This window comes from Cherax quadricarinatus, chromosome 76 (assembly GCF_038502225.1).
Source record: "Cherax quadricarinatus isolate ZL_2023a chromosome 76, ASM3850222v1, whole genome shotgun sequence".
Classification (NCBI taxonomy): Eukaryota; Metazoa; Arthropoda; class Malacostraca; order Decapoda; family Parastacidae; genus Cherax; species Cherax quadricarinatus.
This window is the reverse complement of record NC_091367.1, coordinates 20,143,347-20,168,064: the sequence shown is the minus strand read 5'-3', so window position 1 is coordinate 20,168,064 and position 24,718 is coordinate 20,143,347. Positions and strand designations below refer to the sequence as shown.

At 41.2% G+C, this 24,718-nt stretch overlaps 1 protein-coding gene across 1 annotated transcript in view; it reads right to left on the bottom strand.

Annotated features, from left to right (window-relative positions):
- The window catches only part of LOC128703733 (cytochrome P450 9e2), a 90,617-nt gene that overhangs the window by 4,303 nt on the left and 61,596 nt on the right, over positions 1 to 24,718 (bottom strand). The window contains exons 2-4 of the mRNA XM_070101342.1: positions 14,248 to 14,428; positions 13,292 to 14,045; positions 5,882 to 6,100 (exon numbers count right to left, since the gene is read on the bottom strand). Of these exons, the coding sequence (XP_069957443.1) occupies positions 5,882 to 6,100; positions 13,292 to 14,045; positions 14,248 to 14,428 (1,154 nt within the window). The remainder of the gene's footprint in view (positions 1 to 5,881; positions 6,101 to 13,291; positions 14,046 to 14,247; positions 14,429 to 24,718) is intronic.

Below are 24,718 nucleotides of genomic sequence, written 5' to 3'. Positions count from 1 at the left end.
CCTCAGTAGGTAGACACTGTGCTTGTCTATACAGGAACTTCAGTCTGGCATTCGCTTTCTTTACTACACTGTTCCCTATCAATTCTCCTGACATGCATGGGCCAAAGGGGATTCCCAGATATTTCACTGATGAAACCAAAGTGATGGGCTCCCCATTACATTGAACATTAAATTTATTTACCCTTCTCAGTTTATGTTTCGTGCCAAAGAGAATGGCTTCAGTTTTCCCGAGGTGTAATGATAGTTTGTCTGCTAACCATTTGCTGCAGGACTCCAGTTCCAGTGTTAAAACATTAGCTATATCTTGTGGGTCTTTACCTGTCACTAACAGAGCACTGTCATCTGCATACAGTAGGAGTTTGCACTTGACACTGATAGGCATGTCATTGACATAACATAAGAATAATAAGGGACTCAGAATACTACCTTGGGGAACTCCACATGCTATCGGCAGGGGTTCTGATTCCGTTTTGTTGATTTTGACAATTTGTCTCCTGTTGCTAAGGTAGGACTTAAACCAGTCTACAGAACCTATACCGATATCTTGAAGTTTCTTACATAATATATTGTGGTTGACAGTATCGAAGGCCTTTTGCAGGTCTAAGGTTACCATGCCTATGAGGTTCCCCTTTGACATTTCAGTTCTCATGTAATCCATCAGGTTAATTAGGGAGGTGTCGGTTGAGTAAGATCTTCTAAAGCCCGATTGATAGCTATGGAGAATGTTGTCATTAAGGTACTTAACTACTTGAGAGTACACCGCCCTCTCTAGTATTTTAGATATTATACTGAGTATACTAACAGGTCTATAGTTGCTGACATCAGACCTACTATTTTTCTTGAAGATAGGAGTAACTCTGGCCTCCTTGAACCCATCTGATACCTGGAGAGAGTTTCGGGGGTCAACGCCCCCGCGGCCCGGTCTGTGACCAGGCCTCCTGGTGGATCAGCGCCTGATCAACCAGGCTGTTGCTGCTGGCTGCACGCAAACCAACGTACGATACGGTATTAATGGTGACTGATAGATTTATTATGTGAGCAATAGGGATTGACAATTCAGAAGCACTATCTTTTAGGAACTTAGACGGGATGTTATCCGGGCCGGTGCTCTTAGTTGGGTTTAACCTGCTTAGTTCTTTTTGAATAAAGTCATGAGATACACTTACTAGTTGACAACTGTTTGGGGTTACCCCTTAATTGGTATAGTATGTTTGAAACTTATCAGAGTCTGTGTTAAAGGTATTTGATGCAGCTGGTAGTTTACTTACTAATGTTGATGCAACAGATGTGTAGTAGGAATTAAGGCAATTTGCCCCCTTAGATGTTTCGTGGCATACCTCGTTATCGATAATGAGTACTATGTTAGACCTAACTACTGGCTTATGGCTATACCCCAACTGTTTTAGTTGTTGCCAGAGCTTTCTGGGGTTAACTTATACTCTTCAATTTTTGAGCAATAGTGCTTTGCCTTTGCTCTTTTTATAAGTCTCTGCACTCTGTTCCTCACCCTTTGGAATTCATTTAGTGCTGCAATATCCTGTCTGTTTGCTTTAAATTTTTTTAGCAGCTGGTCTCTGAATTTCATATTATCTAATATCAAGGATATCATGTATGAAAGGCCCCTTGGAGCTAGTGATCATTTGGTTCTGTGCTTTGATTACATAGTTGAGCTACAAGTGGACAGGGTAGCTGTAACAGGAAGGGAAAACCAAACTACAAAACGGGGCTGAAGGGATGGTCTACACAGGCATGAGGAACTTCCTGGAAGACGTTCAGTGGGAGCGAGAACTGGCAGGAAGACCAGTAAAAGAAATGGACTATGTGACAACAAAATGCAAGGTGGCAGAGGAGAGGTTTGTTCCCAAGGGAAACAGAAATAATGGGAAGACCAGAACGAGTCCTTTGGGAGGCAAAAACAAAGTGCACTAGAGAATGGAAAAAGTACAAAGGACCAAGGAAAATAGATTAGCTGAAGAGCCAAAAACGAATATGCATAGATAAGAAGGGAGGTTCAGAGACAATGCGAAAACGACATAGCATCAAAAGTCAAGTCTGACCCGAAGCTGCTGTACAGCCACATCAGGAGGAACACAACAGCCAAGGATCAGGTAATCAGGCTGAGGAAGGATGGTGAGAAGTTCACAAGAAACGACCAAGAAGTGAGGAGCTCAACATGAGATTTAAAAAAGTATTTATAGTGAAGACAGGAGGGTCTCTGGGAAATCAGAATAGGGAGGTACACCAACAAAGGGATACACATACAAGTGCTGGATGAAATACACTCAACCGAGGAGGAGTTGAAGAAGCTGCTATGTGAACTAGATACCTCAAAGAGTCTGGGAATGGACATCTCTCCATGGGCCCTTAGAGAGGGAGCAGAGATGCAGTGTGTGCCACTAACAAAAATGTTCAACACATCCATTGAATCTGGGCAACTACCTGAGGTATGGAAGATGGCAAATGTAGCCCCAATTTTTAGAAAGGAGACAGACACGAGGTATTAAACTACAGATGTGTGTCACTGAAGTGTATGGTATGCAAAGTCATGGAGAAGATTATCAGGAGGAAAGTGGTGGAACACCTAGAAAGAAACAAGCTTATAAACGACAACCAGCACGGTTTGAGGGAAGGAAAATCTTGTGTCACAAACCTACTGGAATTTTGTGACAAGGTAATGGAAGTAAGGCATGAGAGAGACGGGTGGATAGACCTCAGACAGAGTATAGTCTAGGTGGCCAAAGACTGCAAACCTCACTCAAGGAAAACGATTTTGGGGTGAGTATAATACCGAGCACATCTTCTGAGGTGCACATCAACCAGATAACTGCAGTAGCATACGGGCGTCTAGTAAACCTAAGAACAGTGTTCCGATACCTGAGTAAGGAATCATTCAAGACTCTGTACACCGTGTACGTCAGGCCCATATCGGGGTATGCAGCACCTGTTTGGAAACCACACCTGGTCAAGCAGGCACTTCAGGAAATTAGAGAAAGCGGAAAGGTTTGCAACAAGACTGGCCCCAGAGTTAAGGGGATTGTCCTATGAAGAAAGGTTAAGGTAAATCGGCCTGAAGACACTGGAGAACAGGAGGGTTAGGGGAGACATGATAACGACATATAAAAGACTCCGAGGAATTGAGAAGGTGGACAAAGACAGGACAGATGGGACACAGAAACAATGAGTCACAATTTGAAGTTGAAGACTCCGACATGTCAAAGGTATGCTAGGATGTATTTTTTCAGAGATGTCAGGAAGTGGAATAGTCTAGAAAGTGACTTAGTGGAGGCAGGAACCATACATAGTTTTAAGACAAGGTATGATAAAGCTCATGGAGCAGGAAGAGAGAGGACCTAGTAACGATTCATGGTACGTTATGAGGTATCACAGTGGGCGCCTGTGACGAGCGGGGTCCCACAAGGTTCAGTGCAGGGACCAGTGTTATTCCTGGTATACGTGAATGACATGACAGAAGGGAAAGAATCAGAAGTTTCCCTGTTTGCAGATGATGTGAAATTATTGAGGAGAATTAAAACAGATACGGATCAGACAGGCCTACAGTTGCTGAACAGGCTGGACACCAGGTCCAGCATCTGGCTCCTAGAATTTAACACTGCCAAAATGCAAAGTCATGAAGATCGGAAAAGGGCAAAGAAGACCACAGACAGAGTATAGGTTAGGCGGCCAAAGACTACAAACCTCACTCAAGGAGAAAGATCTAGGGGTGAGTATAATACCTAACACGTCGCCGGAAACACACTTAACCAGATAACTGCTGCAGCATATGGGCGTCTGGCAAACCTGAGAAGAGCTTTCTGATACCTCAGTAAGGAATCGTTCAAAACTCTATACACTGTGTACGTCAGGCCCATACTGGAGTACACAGCACCAGTTTGGAACCCACACCTGGTCAAGCACATCAAGAAATGAGAGAAATTGCAAAGGTTTGCAACAAGGCTAGTTCCGGAGCTCAGGGGAATGTCCTACGAGGAAAGGTTAAGGGAAATCTGTCTGACGACACTGGAGGACAGGAGGGTCAGGGGAGATATGATAACAGCATACAAAATACCGCGTGGAATAGATAAGGAGGACAGGGATAGGATGTTCCAGAGACGGGACACAGAAACAAGGGGTCACAATTGGAAGCTGAAGACTCGGATGAGGCAAAGGGATATTAGAAAGTATTTATTCAGCGACAGAGTTGTTAGGAAGTGGAATAGTCTGGCAAGCGATGTAGTGGAGGGAGGAGCCATACATAGTTTTAAGACGAGGTATGATAAAGCTCATGGAGCAGAGAGGAGGAGGACCCAGTAGCGGTCAGTGAAGAGGCGGGTCCAGGAGCTGAGTCTCGGCCCCTGCAACCACAATTAGGTGAGTACACACACAGGAACCATACACAGCTTTAAGCCGAGATATGATAAAGCTCATGGAGCAGGGGGAGAGAGGACCTAGTACCGATCAGTGAAGAGCGGGTCCAGGAGCTGAGTATCGACCCCAGCAACCACAAATAGGCGAGTACAAATAGGTGAGTACACATAGTTACACTCATTTACACATACACACACACAGGTTGAGGGAAATCGGCCTGACAACACTGGAGGCTAGGAGGGTCAAGGGAGACATGATAACGACATATAAAATACTGCGCAGAATAGACGAGGTGGACAAAGACGGGATGTTCCAGAGATGGGACACAGACACAAGAGGTCACAATTGGAAGTTGAAGACTCAGATGAATCAAAGGGATGTTAGGAAGTATTTCTTCAGTCATAGAGTAGTCAGGCCATGGAATAGCCTAGAAAGTGATGTAGTGGAGGCAGGAACCATACATAGTTTTAAGGCGAGGTATGATAGAGCTCATGGGGCAGGGAGAGAGGACCTAGTAGCATTCAGCGAAGAGGCGGGGCCAGGAGCTGTGAGTCGACCCCTGCAACCACAAATAGGTGAGTACAAATAGGTGAGTACACCTACACCCTTACACACACTCATACACAGTTATATCTGTCGCTTTAAACAACCTACAGATGCCAACAATCACTTTTATCCACGAACAAACTGAGGTAGCGACTGTTTCAGATTTGAAAAATTCTCTGCTGCTGCTGTCTGACACAAAGCACACTCAAAAGTCTTATTAATGTTTATCTTGTCTTTTTATTAAATAATTTTATGTAAAAATACTATGTTAATATTACCATATTTTTAAGAACTAAGTGGGGGACAAGTGTCTTACTAGAGCGTGGAAAAGTTGGCGTGTGGAATGCAAAAGGTTAGTCACCCCTGGTCTGAAACATTTTTCTCTATATGAGAGTTTAGCCTCTCTTTTTTTCTTTTGTATCGGCATCAGGTTTTTCTTAACGTGTTGACTTGATTCAGCACTCAACTTAGGAAAAGTTAAGAATATCATTTTCTCTCAGAGATGTTGGTGTAAGCAGGAAAGATGCTCCAGCCTCCCTGTGTAACTAAAGTACTTAAAGAGAGGATTCAGTTGTCTGTCACCAGTTGAGGTTCCAACCTCGTCAACCTCTTACCTCAGTTTAGGTGTTGTTTGTGTTGGTTATCATTTCATCTTCATTTCTGTATAAGAAAGGTATAAAATACCGAAAATATGAAAGTTTAGACACAAGTGCAACATCTGGATATCTTTATTGTAGACGTTTCGCCATCCATCCATCCAGTTGCACTTCGTGTCTAAACTTTCATCTTTATTTCTGTACAATTTCGTGGTTAATATTTTTCCTTCTTACTTTTCTACAGGAGAAAATCCAGCTACTCTTTTATTCTGGAAACAACTTCACAAAATATAAGTATGGTTAGCTATGAGAATATTCACAGAAAATAAAACATTGTTGCAATAAATAACTGAACACCTCCAGGATCTTCTCACCCATGATACAAGCATCGAGAAATTTTGCTTCCATGATGCCCTGGTAGGTAACAGCGCCATGTTCCTGAACCATGTGCTGCACCTCCTGGCGGAGACGCTGCTGGTGTACAGGGTTCTTGGCCAGAAGGAAAGACGAGAAGGTGAGTGTTGAAGCAGTGGTGTCGTAGCCAGCGATTAAGAAGAGCACACATTGAGCCACAATCCTCGTGTCCGTCAACACTGTAATGTTATTACATATTCACTTCTCTGAATGATTCTATTTTATAAATGAAAAGTAAACTTAGCTGGGATATATATTTTAAATGGCCCCTAATGAGGTTACTGAAATGCCACTTTTGTCAATAAGGATTTTTTTCTATGATTACGTCGTGACAGTGACTGAGAGTTAAACTGATGTTATTTTGTTCATCCTTGGACATATGAACGTGGAACGTATTTAACGCAAGTAACAAGTGCCAAGAGAAACACTCAATACTTAGCTCATATATGAGAATAAATTGCCAGGTTACAAAGTTTGCTCTGATACCAGGACACAGCATCTGTGTTACCGAGAAAACATTCCAGTTCCTCTTAACAGTGTAGTGTAGAATACCTTAACGGAGATTCTGGAATAAGGCCATCTATTTTGTTTTCATTCTTTATTCAGTGAGCTGATAGGTTTTGTGGTACTTCATTCATTGATGCCCATAAAGAATACTGCAAAATGCTTATGAACATAACCATGTTGATAAGCGATCATGAGGTACAGTATCAATCCCAGATATTTATTTATTTATTTTATTTATTTATTTCCAATTTGTGCACACATACAGAGGTACAAAAAAAATACAGATAAGAGCAGTATGCCAAAGCCACTTATACTATGCATAGCATTACGGGCTGGCTTAAAATTAACTTAAGATTAACTAAGCAATGATTATTATTATTATTATAATCAAAAAGAAGCGCTAAGCCACAAGGACTATACAGCGCTGCTACTAAGCAATGATGAAATCAGTGATAAAACATTAATGTAAACAGATAACTATAAAGCACAAGTGAGTATTACAAAGACAGGTCATATGGTTGCATTCAGTTAGGTAGTGATTCTGTTAGGTAGTGTATTTAAAAAATAATAAAGTTAGATTGGGTTTTAGGTTTAACATTTATGTGATATAATTGTGAGAAACATTTAAGATATACAATTTATAATGTTCAGTTATTCAGTATTTATTTGGTTTTGGGTGAGTAAGTAATCTTTGAGAAGAGACTTGAATTTATAAACAGGTTGTGTTTCTTTTATATTTACAGGTAATGAATTCCAGATTTTAGGGCCTTTTATGTGCATTGAGTTTTTGCATAGTGTGAGATGGACACGAGGAACATCAAAGAGTGATCTGTGCCTTGTGTTATGGTCATGTGTTCTGTTGAGGTTGGCAAGGAGATGTTTGAGGGGAGGGTTAATATCAGAGTTAAGTGTTCTATGTATGTAATAGGTGCAGTAATAAGTATGGATGTTTTGTATGGTGAGTAGGTTTAGTGTATTGAATATTGGTGGAGTGTGCTGCCTGTAGTGAGAATTTGTTATCATTCTAACTGCAGCCTTTTGTTGGGTAATTAGTGGTCTGAGATGGTTAATTGTTGTTGAGCCCCATGCACAAATTCCATAGGTGAGATAGGGGTAAATAAGAGAGTGATATAGGGCCAGGAGGGCTGACTGTGGAACATAGTACCGTATCTTCGATAGTATGCCTACAGTCTTGGAAATTTTCTTAGAAATTTGATGTATATGTGTATGAAATTTGAGTCTATTATCAAGGTGGATTCCTAAGAATTTTCCCTCTGTTAGTTTTGTGATAGGTGATCCATTTATCATTATGTTAAGAGGGACATCTGTAGCTCTGTTACCAAACTGAATGAAGTAGGTTTTGTCAATGTTTAGTGTAAGTTTGTTAGTCCTCATCCAGGTAGATATTTTCTGTAATTCGGTATTTACAGTATTGGCTAGCGTGACTGGGCTCGGGTGAGAGAAGACGTATGTAGTGTCATCTGCAAATAGTGTGGGTTTGAGTAATTGCGAAGCATTTGGAAGGTCATTTATGTATAGGAGAAAGAGAAGAGGGCCAAGGACACTTCCCTGTGGGACACCAACTGTAATTGGTTGTGCAGAAGAGTTTGCCCCATTTGCGTACACATATTGGCTTCTGTTGCTGAGGTAAGACTTGAGGTAGTTGAGGGAGTGCCCTCTTATACCATAGTGTGACAATTTTACGTGGAGCAAGTCATGGTCAACTGTATCAAAAGCTTTACGTAAGTCAATGAAGATCCCCAGTGGGACTTCTTTTTTCTCTATTGCAGTGTATATATGTTCTAGCATGTGTATAATAGCATCATTAGTATTTTTATTAGGCCTGAATCCAAATTGGCAGGGGTTGAGTATGTTTTGGGAGATAAGGTAGGAGTAGATTCGTTTATGAATTAATTTTTCGAAGATTTTTGAGAGAGGGTGTAAGTTGGATATTGGCCTATAGTTATTCAACTCTGTCTGGTCTCCTCCTTTGTGGATCGGGGTGACCCTTGCTATTTTGAGTACTGTAGGGAAGGTGGAGGATTCAATGGATTTGTTAAAGAGTGTTGCAATGATTGGTGATAGCACTTGTGACACTTTTTTGTATATAAGGGGTGGTAAGGTATTTAAATCTCCTGCCTTGTTTTTTAGTGCGTTGATAATAAGGGAGACTTCGTATGGGTTAGTCGGAGCTAGGAACAGTGTGTTCGGGTAGTTGCCGGTGAGGTAGTCATTTGGTGGGGTATCTGAGCTTGGGATTTTATTGGCAAGGTTTTGTCCTATAGTGGAGAAGAAATCATTGAGTCTGTTTGCTGTTTCTGTTGGTGGGAGTTGGGGTTCATCTGTTTTTGCTAATTTTATTTCGCTATTTCGTGATATCTTTTTTGTTCCCAGAATTTCTGATAGGGTTTTCCAGGTCTTTTTTATATCACCTCGTAAGTTGGATAATCTGTTCTCATAATACAATTTTTTTGCCCTTCTTATCAGGCTGGTTAGGATTGACGAGTAACGTTTTGTTTGGTCTCTGGTTATGTGACCCATTCTGTACTGTTTTTCATATTGGTGTTTTGTATTTATGGATTTGAGAATGCTGGGTGTTAGCCAGGGACTGTTCAGTCTCTTTGCTGTCATCTGTTTAGTTTTTTTAGGGCAGTGCTTGTTATAGAGGTATTGGGTTTTTTTTTAGAAAATTATTAATACATTCGTCAATATCTGTATAGGTTTCTAGCTCAGTGTGCCAATCAATGTTTGCTATTGCTGTTGTGAAGTTATTAATGGCTGCCTCATTGTGAAGTCTGAAGGTGACTTTAGTAGTGTCTTGGGGTAGTTTACCAAGAGTTGTTATGAGGAAAGTAGGGTAGTGGTCTGTGGTATTATCTGTAATTATGCCTGATTTTAAAGGGGATATGGTGTTGGTCCAGATGTGGTCAAGTAGGGAAACACTAGTCTCTGTAACTCTTGTAGGTTTTGTTACTGTTGGTAGTAACATACAGTTACTCATTGTGTTTGTGAATTCAGTAACGTGTGGGTCCTGGTCTTGCAGGAGATTTATATTGAAGTCACCTGAGAGTAGTAAGTGATCTTTGTTCATGCGTGCATCAGTTATCATACTTCCTAGATTTTGACTAAATTGGCTAATGTTTGACTGTGGAACTCTGTAGATGTTTATCAATGTGAGAGGTTTTTGTAGGTACTTTGATTTGAATTTAGCTATTATATATTCCCCATGTTCATCCCTTGTGCAAGTATTAGTGATACATTCTAGTTGGTCTGAGTAGTATATGGCTGTGCCACCCCCTTGTTGATCTGGCCTACAGTTGTGTATGGCTGTGTAACCAGGAATGGCATAGACATCTGTACTATCAGGCTTTAGCCAGGTTTCAGTTAGTGTAATGATGGACATATTGGCATGTAAGGAATTTAGTAATGCTATGAGGTCATCGTAATGCTTGCTTAAAGATCTGATATTGTAGTTAAATATAGTTATGTTGTTGTTGGCACTGAGAAGTGCCTTTGATTGTTCTGCAGTGTAGTAATTACAGTTACTGTTTGATTCATTTAAGTCATTAAATAAGAGGTTGGTATCAGGATCAATGCTTGTAATCATAAGATTTGTAGTGAATCTATAGTTTGAATTAAGTATAAAACAAAGTAAATAGTCTTAAGCTAAAAAATAGCACCTGGATTATTTAACAAATGTAAAATAATGAGCTAAGGGACTAATACAAATAAAGTGATGATCAAATAGTGGAGCTTGGGAATATGATAGTAGGTAGTACTATAAAGGTAATTTTTTAAAGTTAGAATTATAGTATAAAATTATAATATAAAAGGGACTAATATAGGTTGTGGTGACCAATAAAGTGGTAATCAAAAAAATGAGCTTTGGAATATAATGGCAAAATTGTGAACTTATTCTACTTTAGCACCTAAGAATAGCACCTTGATTATTTTAACAATTGTGAATATATAAACTAGGATAGTTATATAAAGCTAAAATAAAGGAGAAAACATATAAGGGACTAAAATTAAGTAATGGTAAGCAAAGTTAAATGGGCAGATGGTAGGAATTATAATATAAACTTATAATATAAAAATACAATTTGAAATGGTACTTGCAATTGCACTAGAGTCTGGTATAGGTTGTTGACAAGATCAAGATTATAACTAGATTTAAATTGACAAAATAAAATTCACAGTTAAAGTACCAAAAGAATAATAGTAAAAAAATAACAATGGTAATGTCTTGATTATAATATGATAGTAAGAGGGTAGACAGGTACACAGGTACAAGGGATAATATAAAGGTTGGGGTTGAATATAAAAACTTGAAAATTTGGCTACAAAATGTTATGAGAAGTATAAAATAATGTTTAATGTACAAAATTAAAATTGACTGGTAGTAAATATGGTGTTTAATAAAATTTTAGTAAGTAATAATGATTACAAAAAAGTGAAAAAGTAATGTTTATTTCATTCAATATTGCACTGGTAGTTATACTTGAGGTTATATGGCAGTACAAGGTAATTAAGAGTAATCTAGGATAGTAAATGTGGTATTAAAACAGGTAAAGGTAATTAGACAAGTAATGGTTATTAAATGTCAAAATTGTTAAGAGTAAATTGAAATTTTAGTAAAAATTATATTTATTAATTTTAGTAAGTAATATCAATTGATAGTATTTAAAAAAAAATATGAGGTAGTAATATGGACAGAGAAAGTATCAATTCAGCTAATGTTTAAGCGAACAATAGTAAATAACAAAATCACATAAGGTGACCTATGCTTACTAGTAAAATCACAAAATGAGGTAGTTGATTATTTAATTACTAAGAGATTGTACAATGAAATTTGAACAATAATGGAGCAAAACGTACACTACACTACGTAGGCTTTTTAGTTGGACATTGTTTAGTTATTCTCTGTAAGATTGGTATCCCTGAGAAATCGTGATAGATCATTCTCGTTCGTTATTGTGTACAGTTGACCTACATTTGTTTTCCTAACTAGAATTTTCCCATCCCGTGTGAAGCATTGGTGTATTGTGTCATTATTCTCCCGCTTAAGTTTTCTGACTCTATACAGGAGGTTTTGACGTTTTTTGGTAAGACACTCGTTTATATATACCTCTTTCTTTACTTTAATAGATGCAATAATTAAGTCTTTTTTTCTGTCATGTGAGTGGAATCTAAGCATAACACTTTTTCTACCATGGGATCCTAGTAACCTGGCTTCTTTTATTTCTGACTCTGGTACAATAACACTTGTTTGGTCCTTTATGATCTGCAGAGTAATTTCTTTACTGTTTGTTTGGTTCATATCACTGGGAAAAAGTGGACTGTTAACTATTACTGCGTCCGATAGTTTATCTTGTTCAGTTTTATCTTCTTGGAGAGCAAAGTAGTCACTGAACTGGTTATCTAAGTTGCTCTTCCATTCTTTTACTGCTTCTTCAACCTTTGTATTAAGAGATATTATTTGTTGGGTATGGCTATCTATGACTGTCTGGATGGTCTTGTCACAGTTAGTCGTTCCTGGTGTTGAAAACTTTTGTTCAAGACTGAGGATTTTGTTTTCGAGTTGTGTCATCCTGGTGTCTTGTTTTGCTAGCGTCTCTCGAAGATTCATATTTTCAATAACTAAGTTGGAGATGCATGACTTTAGGGTATCTGGATCGTTGGTCATACCTGAGAGACTACTTGGTAGGTTGAATCCGGGGAAGAGAGGGGAGGATGGGCTGGTGGCAGCCATGTTTGTTGTTATTGTTGTGGTGTGGCCTTGAGTGGTGGTGAGTGGGGTGGTTGCTGGGCCGGCGTCCTCCTGACTACACTTGTTGAATAGTTGATTTTTCGGTGTTTTCTTGCTGGCCTTGGTGCTGTTTCCTCTTAGATTGCGCCTCATAATACTACAGGAATTGTTGTAGTTAAGAAGAAGTTGTAGTATACAAAGCTTAGGGTTACGTTGTTCGGCTGGCAGCGGGGTGTTGCTTACGGTTAGTTTGCAGTCTTCCTTTGATCTCTATTTTTTCGATTTGTAGGTTTCACTGTTGGTAATCTTTGGTCATTCTGGGTGCTACGTTGGGTAGTGCAGTTTTGCTTGTAACTAGGTCATCATAGGAGCATTGGTAGCTCTGGTAGTTGGAGAAAAGTACGGAGCTTGGAAGTCGCTGCTGCCGCTGCCGCTGCCTGAGTAATGAATGCTAAATCACAGAAGATTTTAGTTATAACCCTCAGCTCAATATGCCGTCCACATATACTATATGTGAGCATTATTACAATACTCGTCTTGCTTTACATATACTATAAGTCAGTATAGTTGCAATCGTTAGCCTCAAATATGGTCTAAATATATAAGTGAATGATAAAAGTTGTTAACAGTATTTATCTGCCCACAGTTGGACGGGCGATCGAGGATGGTATCGTGTAACTAAACCTTATTTATAGTGTTCTTCAGAGGGAAATACTTACAGATTACCATAGTAACCACAGTGTGATGGGGGCCCAGTCCCTGGACCCATTATGTACCTCTGTAATCTGTAAATACCTTCGCAACTTGTCATGATTGTGACCAGATCTACCTGGAGTTCATTACCTTTGTAACTAGTTCAGCTATCATAAATTGGGGCCCAGTCCCTGGACCCATTATGTACCTCTGTAATCTTCTGACTACCACCCACAGGATGGGTATAACTACCGCCCACAAGATGGGTATGACTACCGCCCACAGGATGGGTGTGGGGTGCATAATAAACATATTAAACTATATATATATATCCCACGCGAGTTTAATGTTTAATATGAAAATAATAATGCAAGAAGTTTCAGAGTATGACATTAAAATTCAATTAGATGTCAGTACTGACCTTGCTTAGATGGGGTGATGGATAGGTTTTCGGTTCCATCGAGGCTGTCAGTGGTGGACTGTTTGAGGGTTGTAGCTGCTGTCTTAGCAGTGGTGAGCTGGTCATTGTCAGCTTGTGCATCCAAAAGAAGGTCTAAATAATCGCCCCTTCTCTGGCTTTGTTTCCTGGCAGCTATAGTCTGCTCTACAACACTTTCGAAAAATCTGAGAGCAGTTGTCTCTAATTTTAGCCTCAGACTGTTAAAAATCCTTGGGGAAATATTTAAAAGACCAAATTTAATGGTTTTTATGAGTGAAAAAGCAAAGAATATTTCTGCTTGTCTGGCAAACTCTGCTTTCTCGTTCTTAAAGGAATCACATTCAATACCAAAAGCGCAGGAAGCAATGGTGTCCATTGTAAACAATCCGAAGTTTACTTTCATATCAGTATAAGGTTTCTTAGCAGCTTCTTGAAGAGTAAAGGAAACAAGAACGTCGGCCTTGTCAGTGATGAGAGGGAACATGACACGCATCTTACCCGAGGTGAAAGTGGAAGTCATTATGGAACGAAGGGCTTTCCACTCGTCTCCTGATTTGTTGAAAACCATTTCATTGATAAGGCTTCCTTCTTCCGCCAGAAACTGCCGACGGTCAACAAAATGATCAAAGTTCTTAACAAAGATGTTTTTGAGAAGGTCAGGATCACCGATCATCAAAACAGGACGAAATATTTCGTACATACCACATAGTGAGGAGCCACCATACTTAGAGTACACCTGTAAACATTAGAATATTGTCACAAGTTGAGTGTATCCATTTCCATACTCTCACCACTTCCAGACGTAATTCTTACAAGTTATAATAATTAATATTTTTCTTTAGTCAAATATTTGTTTAAAAGGAAATATATATATTGTAATCAAATGATGAAATTCATTTAAGATATTTTGATAAGAGCATCAAGTGGAGAATACTAACCTCATTAAGATACTCCCATCGAGCCTGGGTTAATGATAACTGCTTGTGCACATGACCCAGGAATGGTACGAAGGGCGGGGTAGGAACTCCGAAGGTCGACCAGTAGCTGTGTCGCCATCGGGAGTATACCCAAGCTGCCAACACCAGTCCTGGAACCATCAGCCACACCTCAATGCCGGCCCTGTTATAGAAATGTGAATTGTATTTTTTAACACTGCTTCTTTGACCAATGTTTTGCCTGTCACATTAACGTAAACCCCAAATATATGACCAGACTTTCTCCTTCCATTGTTTGAAATGCATTTATACCATAGCTGCACTCAAAAACATTTAAAGCATACTGCTATTACCTTCACAGCACGTCAGTCAAGCACCTGAATTATTGGGAGTGTTTGAAGTCCCTAGAACCTGTACCTCTTAGAACCTAGGCGAGAAAGATGTATTATAGTCTACACCTGAAAGATACTGGCGGGATCAGTCTCAATCCTCCACACCGAAATTACTGCTTATGTATATAAGAGGCGTGGCGAACAGTGAATGATATCTTCAGTGTAAAACAGTGGAGCGAAGAAGACACTGAGAGAGAACTCAATAAGTGATAAGCATTCTAAAATCTCTTTCGAAGTTCAGTGCATGTGGCAAGATTTGATTAAATTCTTTAGTACAAGTCTGGTGCTCCATGGTATAGGATACAACACTGAGCTTAGGTGCCCATATTTATCTAGGATCTGGCTGTGTGGTACTGTGTACTTTTACGCAGGGTGCACAGATTCGAATCCTGTTCTGGACTCTGTATTCATCTAGTGTACTTGACTATTTGTGGTTGTGGGGTTCGAGTCACAGTTCCTGGCCCCAGCCTCTTCGCTGGTCGCTACAAGGTCCACTCTCCAGTTTCAAAGCTATGTATTGATCATAACTCTTCTACTCCACTCTCCAGATTGTTCCACTTCCTGACAACTCTGAGGCTGAAGAAATACTTCCTTACATTCATATGACTCATTGAGTTTTCAACTTGCAGATGTGTCCTCTTGTCCATGATCCCATCTCTTAAACATTCTGGCCCTTCTCCCGCTTTCAGTTCAGTTCTTCTCAGTATTCTATACGTCGTTATCACGTCCTCCCTATCCCACCCGTCCTTCAGTGTCATCATGCTGAGATCCCCTAACCTCTCCTCTTAGCTCCGGGAATAATCTTGTTGCAAACTTTAGCATTATCTCCAGTTTCTTGACGTATTTGATCAGCTGTGGGTTCCATACTGGTGCTGCATACTCCAATAGAGGCTTGATGTACACGGTGTAGAGAGTCGTGAATGACTCCTTGCTTAGATGTCGTAACGCTATTTTTAGGTTTGCCAGGCACTCATATGCTACAGCGGTTATTTGGTTGATGTGCGCCTCTGGAGATGTGCTCGATATTATACACATCCCAAGATTCTTTTCCTTGAGTGAGGTTTGCAATCTCTGGCCACCTAGCCTACACTCTGTCTGTGGTCTTCTTTGCCCTTCCCCAGTCTTCATGACTTTGCATTTGGCGGGGTTAAATTCGAGTAGCCAGTTGGTGGACCACGCTTCCAGCCTATCCAGGTCTCTTTGTAGTCCTGCCTGATCCTCATCCGATTTAATTCTACTCATTAACTTCGCATCATCTGCAAACAGGGATACTTCTGAGTTTATCCCTTCCGTCATGTCATTCACATAATACAAAAATAGCACTGGTCCTAGGACTGACCCCTGTGGAACCCCGCTCGTCACATACACCCACTTTAACACCACGTCACATACCATGACTTATTGTTGCATCCCTGTCAGGTATTCTTCGATCCATTTCAGTGCCCTTCCTGTTATGCGTGCCAGATCCTCTAGCTTTTGCACTAATCTCTTGTGAGAACCTGTGTGGAAGGCCTTCTTGCAGTCCAAGAAAATGCAATCTACCCACTCCTCACTCTCATATCTTACTTCCGTTACCTTTTCATAGAACTCCAGGAGGTTTGTGACACAGGAATTTTCTTCCCTCAGTCTGTGCTGGTTTTTCGTTTATAAGCTTCAACCATTCCATGTGCTCCACCACTCTCCTCCTGATAATTTTCTCCATGATTTTGCATGCTATGCACATCATTGACACTTGTCTGTAGTTTAGTAACTCGTGTCTGTTTCCTTAAAAATGAGGACTACATTTGCTGTTTTCCATACCTCAGGTAATTGGCCAGTTTCGAAGGATGTGTTGAAAATTGTTAGTGGCACACACAGCATCTCTTCTCCCTCTCTATGACCCAGGAAGAGATGTTGTCTGGCCCCACCGACTTTGAGGTATCTAGTTCTCTTAGCAGCTTCTTCACCTTCTCTTCGGTTGTATTTCATCCAGCACTTGTTGGTATATCCCTTGTTGGTGTATATCCCTATTCTGACCTCAAAAAATCCTTTCTGTCTCCACTGCAAATACTTTCTAAAATCGCATGCTGAGCTCCTCACATACTTCTTGGTCGTTTCTTGTGAGCTCCCCACCTTCTTTCCTCAGCCTGATTACCTGGTCCTTAACTGTTGTCTTCCTTCTGAAGTGGCTATACAACAGCTTTGGGTCAGACTTGACTTTCGATGCTATGTTGTTTTTGTATTGTTGCTGGGCCTCCCTTATCTGTGCTTACTTGTTTCTGGCTCTTTAACTAATCTCTTTTTTCCTGGGTCCTTTGTATTCTGTTCTTTTTCCATTCTCTAGCACATTTAATTTTTGCCTCCCTACGCCTTTGGGTAAGCCAAGGGCTTGTTCTGGTCCTCCCATTATTTCTATTGCCCTTGGGATCAAACCTTTCCACTGACTCCTTGCATTATGTTGTTACATAGTCCATTTCGTTTACTGATTTTCCTACCAATTCTCTTTCCCACTAAACCTTCTGCAGAAAGTTCCTCATGCCTGTGTAATCATCCCTTTTGTAGTTTGGCTTTTCCCATCCTACTCATGTTACCCTCTCCACTTATAACTCTACTGCATATTCTAAGCTCTGAACCACGTGATCACTAGCTCTGAGGGACATTTCATATGTGATGTTCTCGACGTCCGAGCTGCTTAGAGTGAATATGAGGTCCAGCCTTGCTGGTTCATCCTCCTCTACTCTCTCTCTCTCTCTCTCTCTCTCTCTCTCTCTCTCTCTCTCTCTCTCTCTCTCTCTCTGTGGTAGTGTCCCTAACATGTTCATGCATGAGATCTTCCATTACCACATCCACCATCTTGGCTCTCCATGTTTCGGGACCCCCATGTCAGATCTTCTGGGCACCTCAGCTAATATGTCCACCATTGCTCTGTTGCCCTCTTCATATTCTTCTCTTCGCCTCCTACAGGTTTGTGGCGGGTTGTACATTACTGCAATGACTACCTTATGTCCTCCAGACTGAATTGTATCTACTATTTGGTACCTTTCGCCCATTTCGTCAATTTCTTCCATTTAATGAAGTCCCCATCAGTTTTTAATGAGCAGTGCAACTCCTCCTTCCACTCTGCTCCCTCTTTCCTCAGGATCTGATATTCGAGTGGGAAGATTTCATGTTATCACAGTGAGTCATTTCTGTGTGTGCTATGATGAGTCCTTGATTCTTTCAAGCCACTTCTCACATTTATTTGTTATTCCATCTTCATTCATATACCAAACCTTCAACTTCTTTTCTAAAACTGAGGCCTGGGGAGAATGTTGGAGTTGGGGGAGTGAGAAACCTAAGAAGGAACTATGGGGGCTTACTGTGGGGGTGGAGTTTTTGATGAGGGGGTGGGGGCAGCGGGTTCGGTGCGTAGATTTTGGCTTAGATTGCCTGGTTGCATTGGGTTTATCGTGGTTGAAGTCCTTCTGTAGGTGGTTCTGAGGGAAGTTGTATTTGCTCCTCCTCCTGGATCTGGGTTCTCCTGCTCATCTCTGTCTTTGCCTCTCTTTTGTCCTTGCATCTTTGTACCCCCTCTTTCAGTTTCTACCTTTTCTCTTGTGCTCTGTCGAGATCAAGGTACACTCTCCGGTACAAAGGCGTGTCCCTTTCTCCTGCAGGATCCTGTTTCGAACCGATTCTGCCTTGAAAATCACTTTGACTGGCAGTTTTTTCCTCTTGCAAACCACCTTACTCTTAGAAAATTTGTTAACTTTGTTATACCTTCTTGTATTGTTTTCATGATACTTTCCATCACCTTTTTCTTCCCCTGTCTTCTTGCTTCATAAGTTTCCCCTTCAATTTCCTGGAACCCTTAAACAAAAACTCACCTTTCATCCTCCCACTGCATTTCCTTTGCATCCTCTGAGTCGATTTAGTTGCCTCCATTGCAGTGTTCCTTCCTTGATCTCTTCTCTATCTGATGCCCCTGTGCTTAGCAGTCCTCAGCTTTTCCAGTTCCTGATGTCATGTCTAATATTTTTTGGCTCTTTCATCTGTTTCAAATTTTTTAGTTCCTCTTCTAAGCTCTGTATCATAGCTTCTGCTGCTGTGACTTGTAGCTCCTATTTAGTGTTCTTTGCAGTTGTTCTCTCCTTCATTTTCTTGCTAAGCTCTTCTAGTTTCCTTCCCACTCTTCCTCCCTTTTCATGAGCTCTGCCACCTAATCTCCCCTCCCAGGTTCATCCACCAGTCCCCTGGTTCTCTGTCCTGCTCTTTGGGAACCCATTTTTTTTTTTTTGGGTCACCACAGTAAGAAAAACTTATGTGCTTTTGTGTGGTCGTTTGTGATGTGTGTGTGTGTGTGTGTGCGTGTACACGTGTGTGTTTGTGCATGTAGGAGTGTGGAGGTGGTTGGAGAGAGGGAGAGGGGAGGGAGGTATGGAGGGGGGAGATGGATAGAGAATGGGAGGGGGAGAGGGGTAGAGAGTGGGAGGGGGAGGCAGTGGCATAGGGGAAGAGAGATAAGGGTAAGGATAGGGGGGAGAGTGGGAAAGGAAGAGAGGGGAAGGGGAGAGAGGGAATAGAAAAACGTGTGTAGTCACAACCACTCCAGAGAGAGATGCATTTTAGGACTAGGAAGGAAAAAAAAGCTGGCAGGAAATGACGGAAATAGTATACAAACTCCGATAATTTTGGGAGTGGAATCACGGTTGATGGCCTCCACTCCACAACAGATATTAGTGTTAGGAAAAAATGCCCCTCCCCCCATACCACCAACACCACCAATCTGATGACATTCTTCTTTGCAAATATACAGGGTCTAATGCCAGCAATGAACAACAAAATACCTTTCATCAGTGGAATGCTTACAGAGTCAAATGCAATGCTCATGGTTTTCAAAAAGACCCACATAAAGGATCAGTAGGACAACGTAATATGGATCCCGGGTTACAACCTATACCAATGCGACACAGTGAACAGGCAAAAGGAAGGTGTTAGCCTGTACTTCACAGAGTCACTTATATACTCAGAACTACTAAATGCCTCAAATGATGTAGCCGAAGTTTTGGCAGTAAAAAAACCATACCCCGGCCGGGATTGAACCCGCGGTCAGAGAGTCAAAACTCCAGACCGCCGCGTTAGCCACTAGACCAGCTAGCCACAATAAGATTCGTCCAACTAGGTATATTTCTACACCATAGGAAGGTTAGCACAGTCACCACTGTGACCACAAATGCAAGTTTTTACAGACGAATCTCCAGCTAGCGTGGCCGTGACGAACTCTAGCTGGAGATTCGCCTGTAAAAACTTGCATTTGTGGTCACAGTGGTGCCTGTGCTAACCTTCCTATGGTGTAGAAATATACCTAGTTGGACGAATCTTATTGTGGCTAGCTGGTCTAGTGGCTAATGCAACGGTCTGGAGTTTTGAGACTCTCTGACCGCGGGTTCAATTCCGGCCGGGGTATGGTTTGTTTGCAATTGTGTCATTACGATTTCGTGAGTCATTTTGGCAGTAAAGATCGAGAAACAAAACCTGGTCATTGTGGTTGTATGCAAGTCTCCGGATGCAACTTCTCAACAATTCCAGGAACAGCTTTTGAAAATTGATCACTTTCTGGAAAATGTTCCAGTTCCTGCCCTCAACTTCTTGCTCCTGGGGGATTTCAACCTAAGGCACCTAAAATGGAGGAATGCAGCAAATAATGTTATAGCAGAGATAACACCAGGTGGCAGCTCAGATGAAACCTTACACACACACAGTCTTAACTCTCTGTACCAAATTCACCTTAAACCAGGAAATAATAGAGCCTACAAGATTAGAGAATATGCTGGACCTCATCTACACTAACAATGATGATCTGATACGATATATTACCATATCAAAAATAATATACTCAGATCACAACATAATGGAGGTACAGACATGTATGTACGGGGCCCCAGACTGACAAAATGTGATCAATTATGAGGGAGCCTTCACCAAATTCAACTTCAATAACGAAAACAAAAGGTGTGACCAAGTAAACCAGGCCCTAAGTGATATAAACTGGGAAGATATCCTGAGCAACACGGATTCAAACCTATGTTTAGAAAATACTCTGTGGCACTCGAGGTATGCTCAAGGTATATTCCTTTAAGGAAAAGGAGGTGAAGATGTAAACTAGAAAGAGAAAGGCGCTCCCTATACAGGCGAAGACTAAGAATAACAGAGCGGCTAAAAGAGACCAATATATCCGTAATACATAGGGAGACACTGGTCAGAGAAATAGCAATCATCGAAGATAAAGGAATCTCACAGGAGCCAAGATACGCAGGAAGAACTAAAAGTCATAAAAGAAATTGAAAGAAACCCAAAAATATATCTTTTCTTATGCCAAATCAAAGTCGAGAACAACATCCATTACTGGCTCTTACTTAAACGAGAGGAAATGAGTGAGCTACTCAAGTCCCAATATGATTCGGCTTTTAGTGAGCCGCTAACCAGACAGAGTCGATGACCTTAATGATTTTTTAAAGAGAGAGAGACACAATTTGTTAGTCTCGAACCTATTTAATATTATCCTGACGCCAAAGGATTTCGGAAAGGAGATAAATGACATGCCCATGCACTCTTTCCCAGGCCCAGACTCGTGGAACTCCGTGTTCATCAAGAACTGCAAGAAGCCCCTATCATGTGCTTTGAACATCCTATAGAGAGAGAGCATGGACACAGGGGTCGTCCCACGGCTGCTAAAAACAACAGACATAGCCCCACTCCACAAAGTGGGCAGTAAAGCAAAAGCAAAGAACTACAGACCAATAGTGCTAACATCCCATATCATAAAAATCTTTGAAAGGGTCCTAAGAAGCAAGATTGTCACCCTTTTAGATACCCATCAGTTACACAACCCAGGGCAGCATGGGTTTAGAGCTGGTCGCTTCTGTATGTCCCAACTACAGAACCACTATGACTAGGTCCTGGATGATCTAGAAGACAAACCCAGATGTAGTATACTCAGACTTTGCAAAAGCCTTTGATAAGTGTGACTATTGTGTAATAGCTCACAAAATGCTTGATAAAGGAATAACAGGAAAAGTTGATAGATGGATCTATAATTTCCAAACAAATAGAACACAAAGAGTAATAGTAAACAGAGTAAAGTCTGAGGCGGCTACGGTGAAAAGCTCTGTTCCACAAGGCACAGTACTCGCTCCCATCCTGTTTCTCATATCTGACATAGACAAGGATGTAAGCCGCAGCACCGTGTCTTCCTTTGCAGATGACACCCGAATTTGCATGACAGTGTCCACCATTGAAGACACTGGAAGACTTCAGGCGGACATCAACCAAATCTTTAAATGGGCCACAGAAAGTTATATGAAGTTCAATGATGAGAAATTTCAGTTACTCCGATATGGAAAACGTGAGGAAATTAAAACTACATAGGATTATAAAACAAATTTCAACCACACAATAGAGCGAAAAATTCGTGTAAAAGACCTGGGAGTGAATATGTCAGAGGATCTCACATTCAAAGACAATAACACTATCATTTGCATCTGCTAGAAAAATGACAGGATGGATAATGAGAACCTTCAAACTAGGGATGCCAAGTCCATGATGACTGTGAGGAAAAAGTTCAACAGATAGGAGTAGCAAGGGAGTATATAGTAACAATAGTTTCATTGCAGGCTACTTGTTAAGGTAAGGTAAGTCAAGCTCCGGCTATTCCCGCCGTTTTTCCCCCTCCCCAAAAGTGATAGTTTGCTTGCCGGCTACTTGTTAAGGTAAGGTAAGTCTAGCTCCCGCTATCCCTTCCCCTCCTTCTTCTCCCCCCCCCCGAAAGGTGACGTGTGGGGCTCCAGTCCAAACAGTAATCACTAGACTCACAGCTCCCAGCACTACTGTAAGTACATGCCTGCCTTGTATTCTAGTGGATTTATTGGTTGAAAGCTTCACTTTTGACCAATAATAAACTTAGTTCTTTCAGTCTTGCTCTAAGTTGACTGTTGTAATAATCACCACATCTTTTAGGTATTGTACTTATCATGGAGAGTGATTTCTTAAGCAGTGGGTAACCTGTCTATCTTTCCAGCTTGGATGACAGAGAGGGTCACCTGCCAATCAATGAGTAGAATTGATGGAGATGGACTAACGTCCTGAGACTTCCCCTTTTTGGATTTAATTACCTTTGCACCTGTATGAAGTAGCAGGATATAACCCCTCATCATTGCAGTGGAAAAAACCTGCTTTCCTGTCATCTGGACGGATTATTGACGGCTAGAAAATCTGTGAAGAACGAGCCGGTGGGTTGTCACCAACACCTGTGACCCCCCCCCCTCACATCATCTGCAACCACTACGATTTCAGACAACACGCAGTGTCACCAACACCAGACATCCAAGTTTTATATTAGCGTTGAATTCAGTTATCATTTAAATTTTTCATTTTTCATTTTCTTTAATGTAGGATCAATATTTCATATTTAAGTGTTTTATATTTTATATTTTCTAAATAATAAAGTGTTTATGTTTGTCTGTTTTTATTCTTTTTCTATTCATTAATTTTCCTGAGGAGGAGCCAGCCTTGGTAATACTGACTGAAGTTGTTACAGGGCTGAGTAAGCCTTCACAATGACACTTCAGGTCGCTTGTTCTATCTAGGCTGGAATATTGCTGCACACTCACAGCACCTTTCAAGGCAGGTGAAATTGCTGACCTAGAAAATGTACAGAGAACCTTCACTGTGCACATAACAGAGATAAAACACCTCAATTACTGGGAGCGCTTGAAGTTCCTGAACTTGTACTCCCTGGAACGCAGGCGGGAGAGATACATGATTATATACACCTGGAAAATCCTAGAGGGACTAGTACCGAACTTGCACACGAAAATCACTCACAACGAAAGCAAAAGACTCGGCAGACGATGCAACATCCCCCTAATGAACAGCAGGGGTGCCACTAGCACGTTAAGAGACAATAAGTGTCAGGGGCCCAAGACTGTTCAACTGCCTCCCAACATACATAAGGGGGACTGTCTTCAAGCAGGCACTGGACAAGCACCTAAAGTCGGTACCTGACCAGTTGGGCTGTGACTTGTACGTTGGATTGTGTGCAGCGAGCAGTAACAGCGTTGTTGATCAGGCTCTGATTCACCTTGAGGCCTGGTCACAGACCGGGCCGCGGGGGCGTTGACTCCCGGAGCTCTCTCCAGGTAAACTCCAGATATGTACATACGTATAGTGCGTACACTTACACCATGTACGCACGGATACTGCGTACACTTACACCATGTACACACGTATACTGCGTACACTTACACCATGTACACACGTATACTGCGTACACTTACACCATGTACATACGTATACTGCGTACACTTACACCATGTACACGCGTATACTGCGCACACTTACACCATGTACACACGTATACTGCGTACACTTACACCATGTACACACGTATACTGCATACACTTACACCATGTACACACGTATACTGCGTACACTTACACCATGTACACACGTATACTGCGTACACTTGCACCATGTACACACGTATACTGCGTACACTTACACCATGTACACACGTATACTTCGTACACTTACACCATGTACACACGTATACTGCGTACACTTACACCATGTACACACGTATACTGCGTACACTTACACCATGTACACACGTATACTGCGTACACTTACACCATGTACACACGTATACTGCGTACACTTACACCATGTACACACGTATACTGCGTACACTTACACCATGTACACACGTATACTGCGTACACTTGCACCATGTACACACGTATACTGCGTACACTTACACCATGTACACACGTATACTTCGTACACTTACACCATGTACACACGTATACTGCGTACACTTACACCATGTACACACGTATACTGCGTACACTTACACCATGTACACACGTATACTGCGTACACTTACACCATGTACACACGTATACTGCGTACACTTACACCATGTACACACGTATACTGCGTACACTTACACCATGTACACACGTATACTGCGTACACTTACACCATGTACACATGTGCATTTTGATTACATACACAGTCAAGGCGACAGGTTTTCTTCCCATTCTATTCAGTAGCATTTTTTTCTT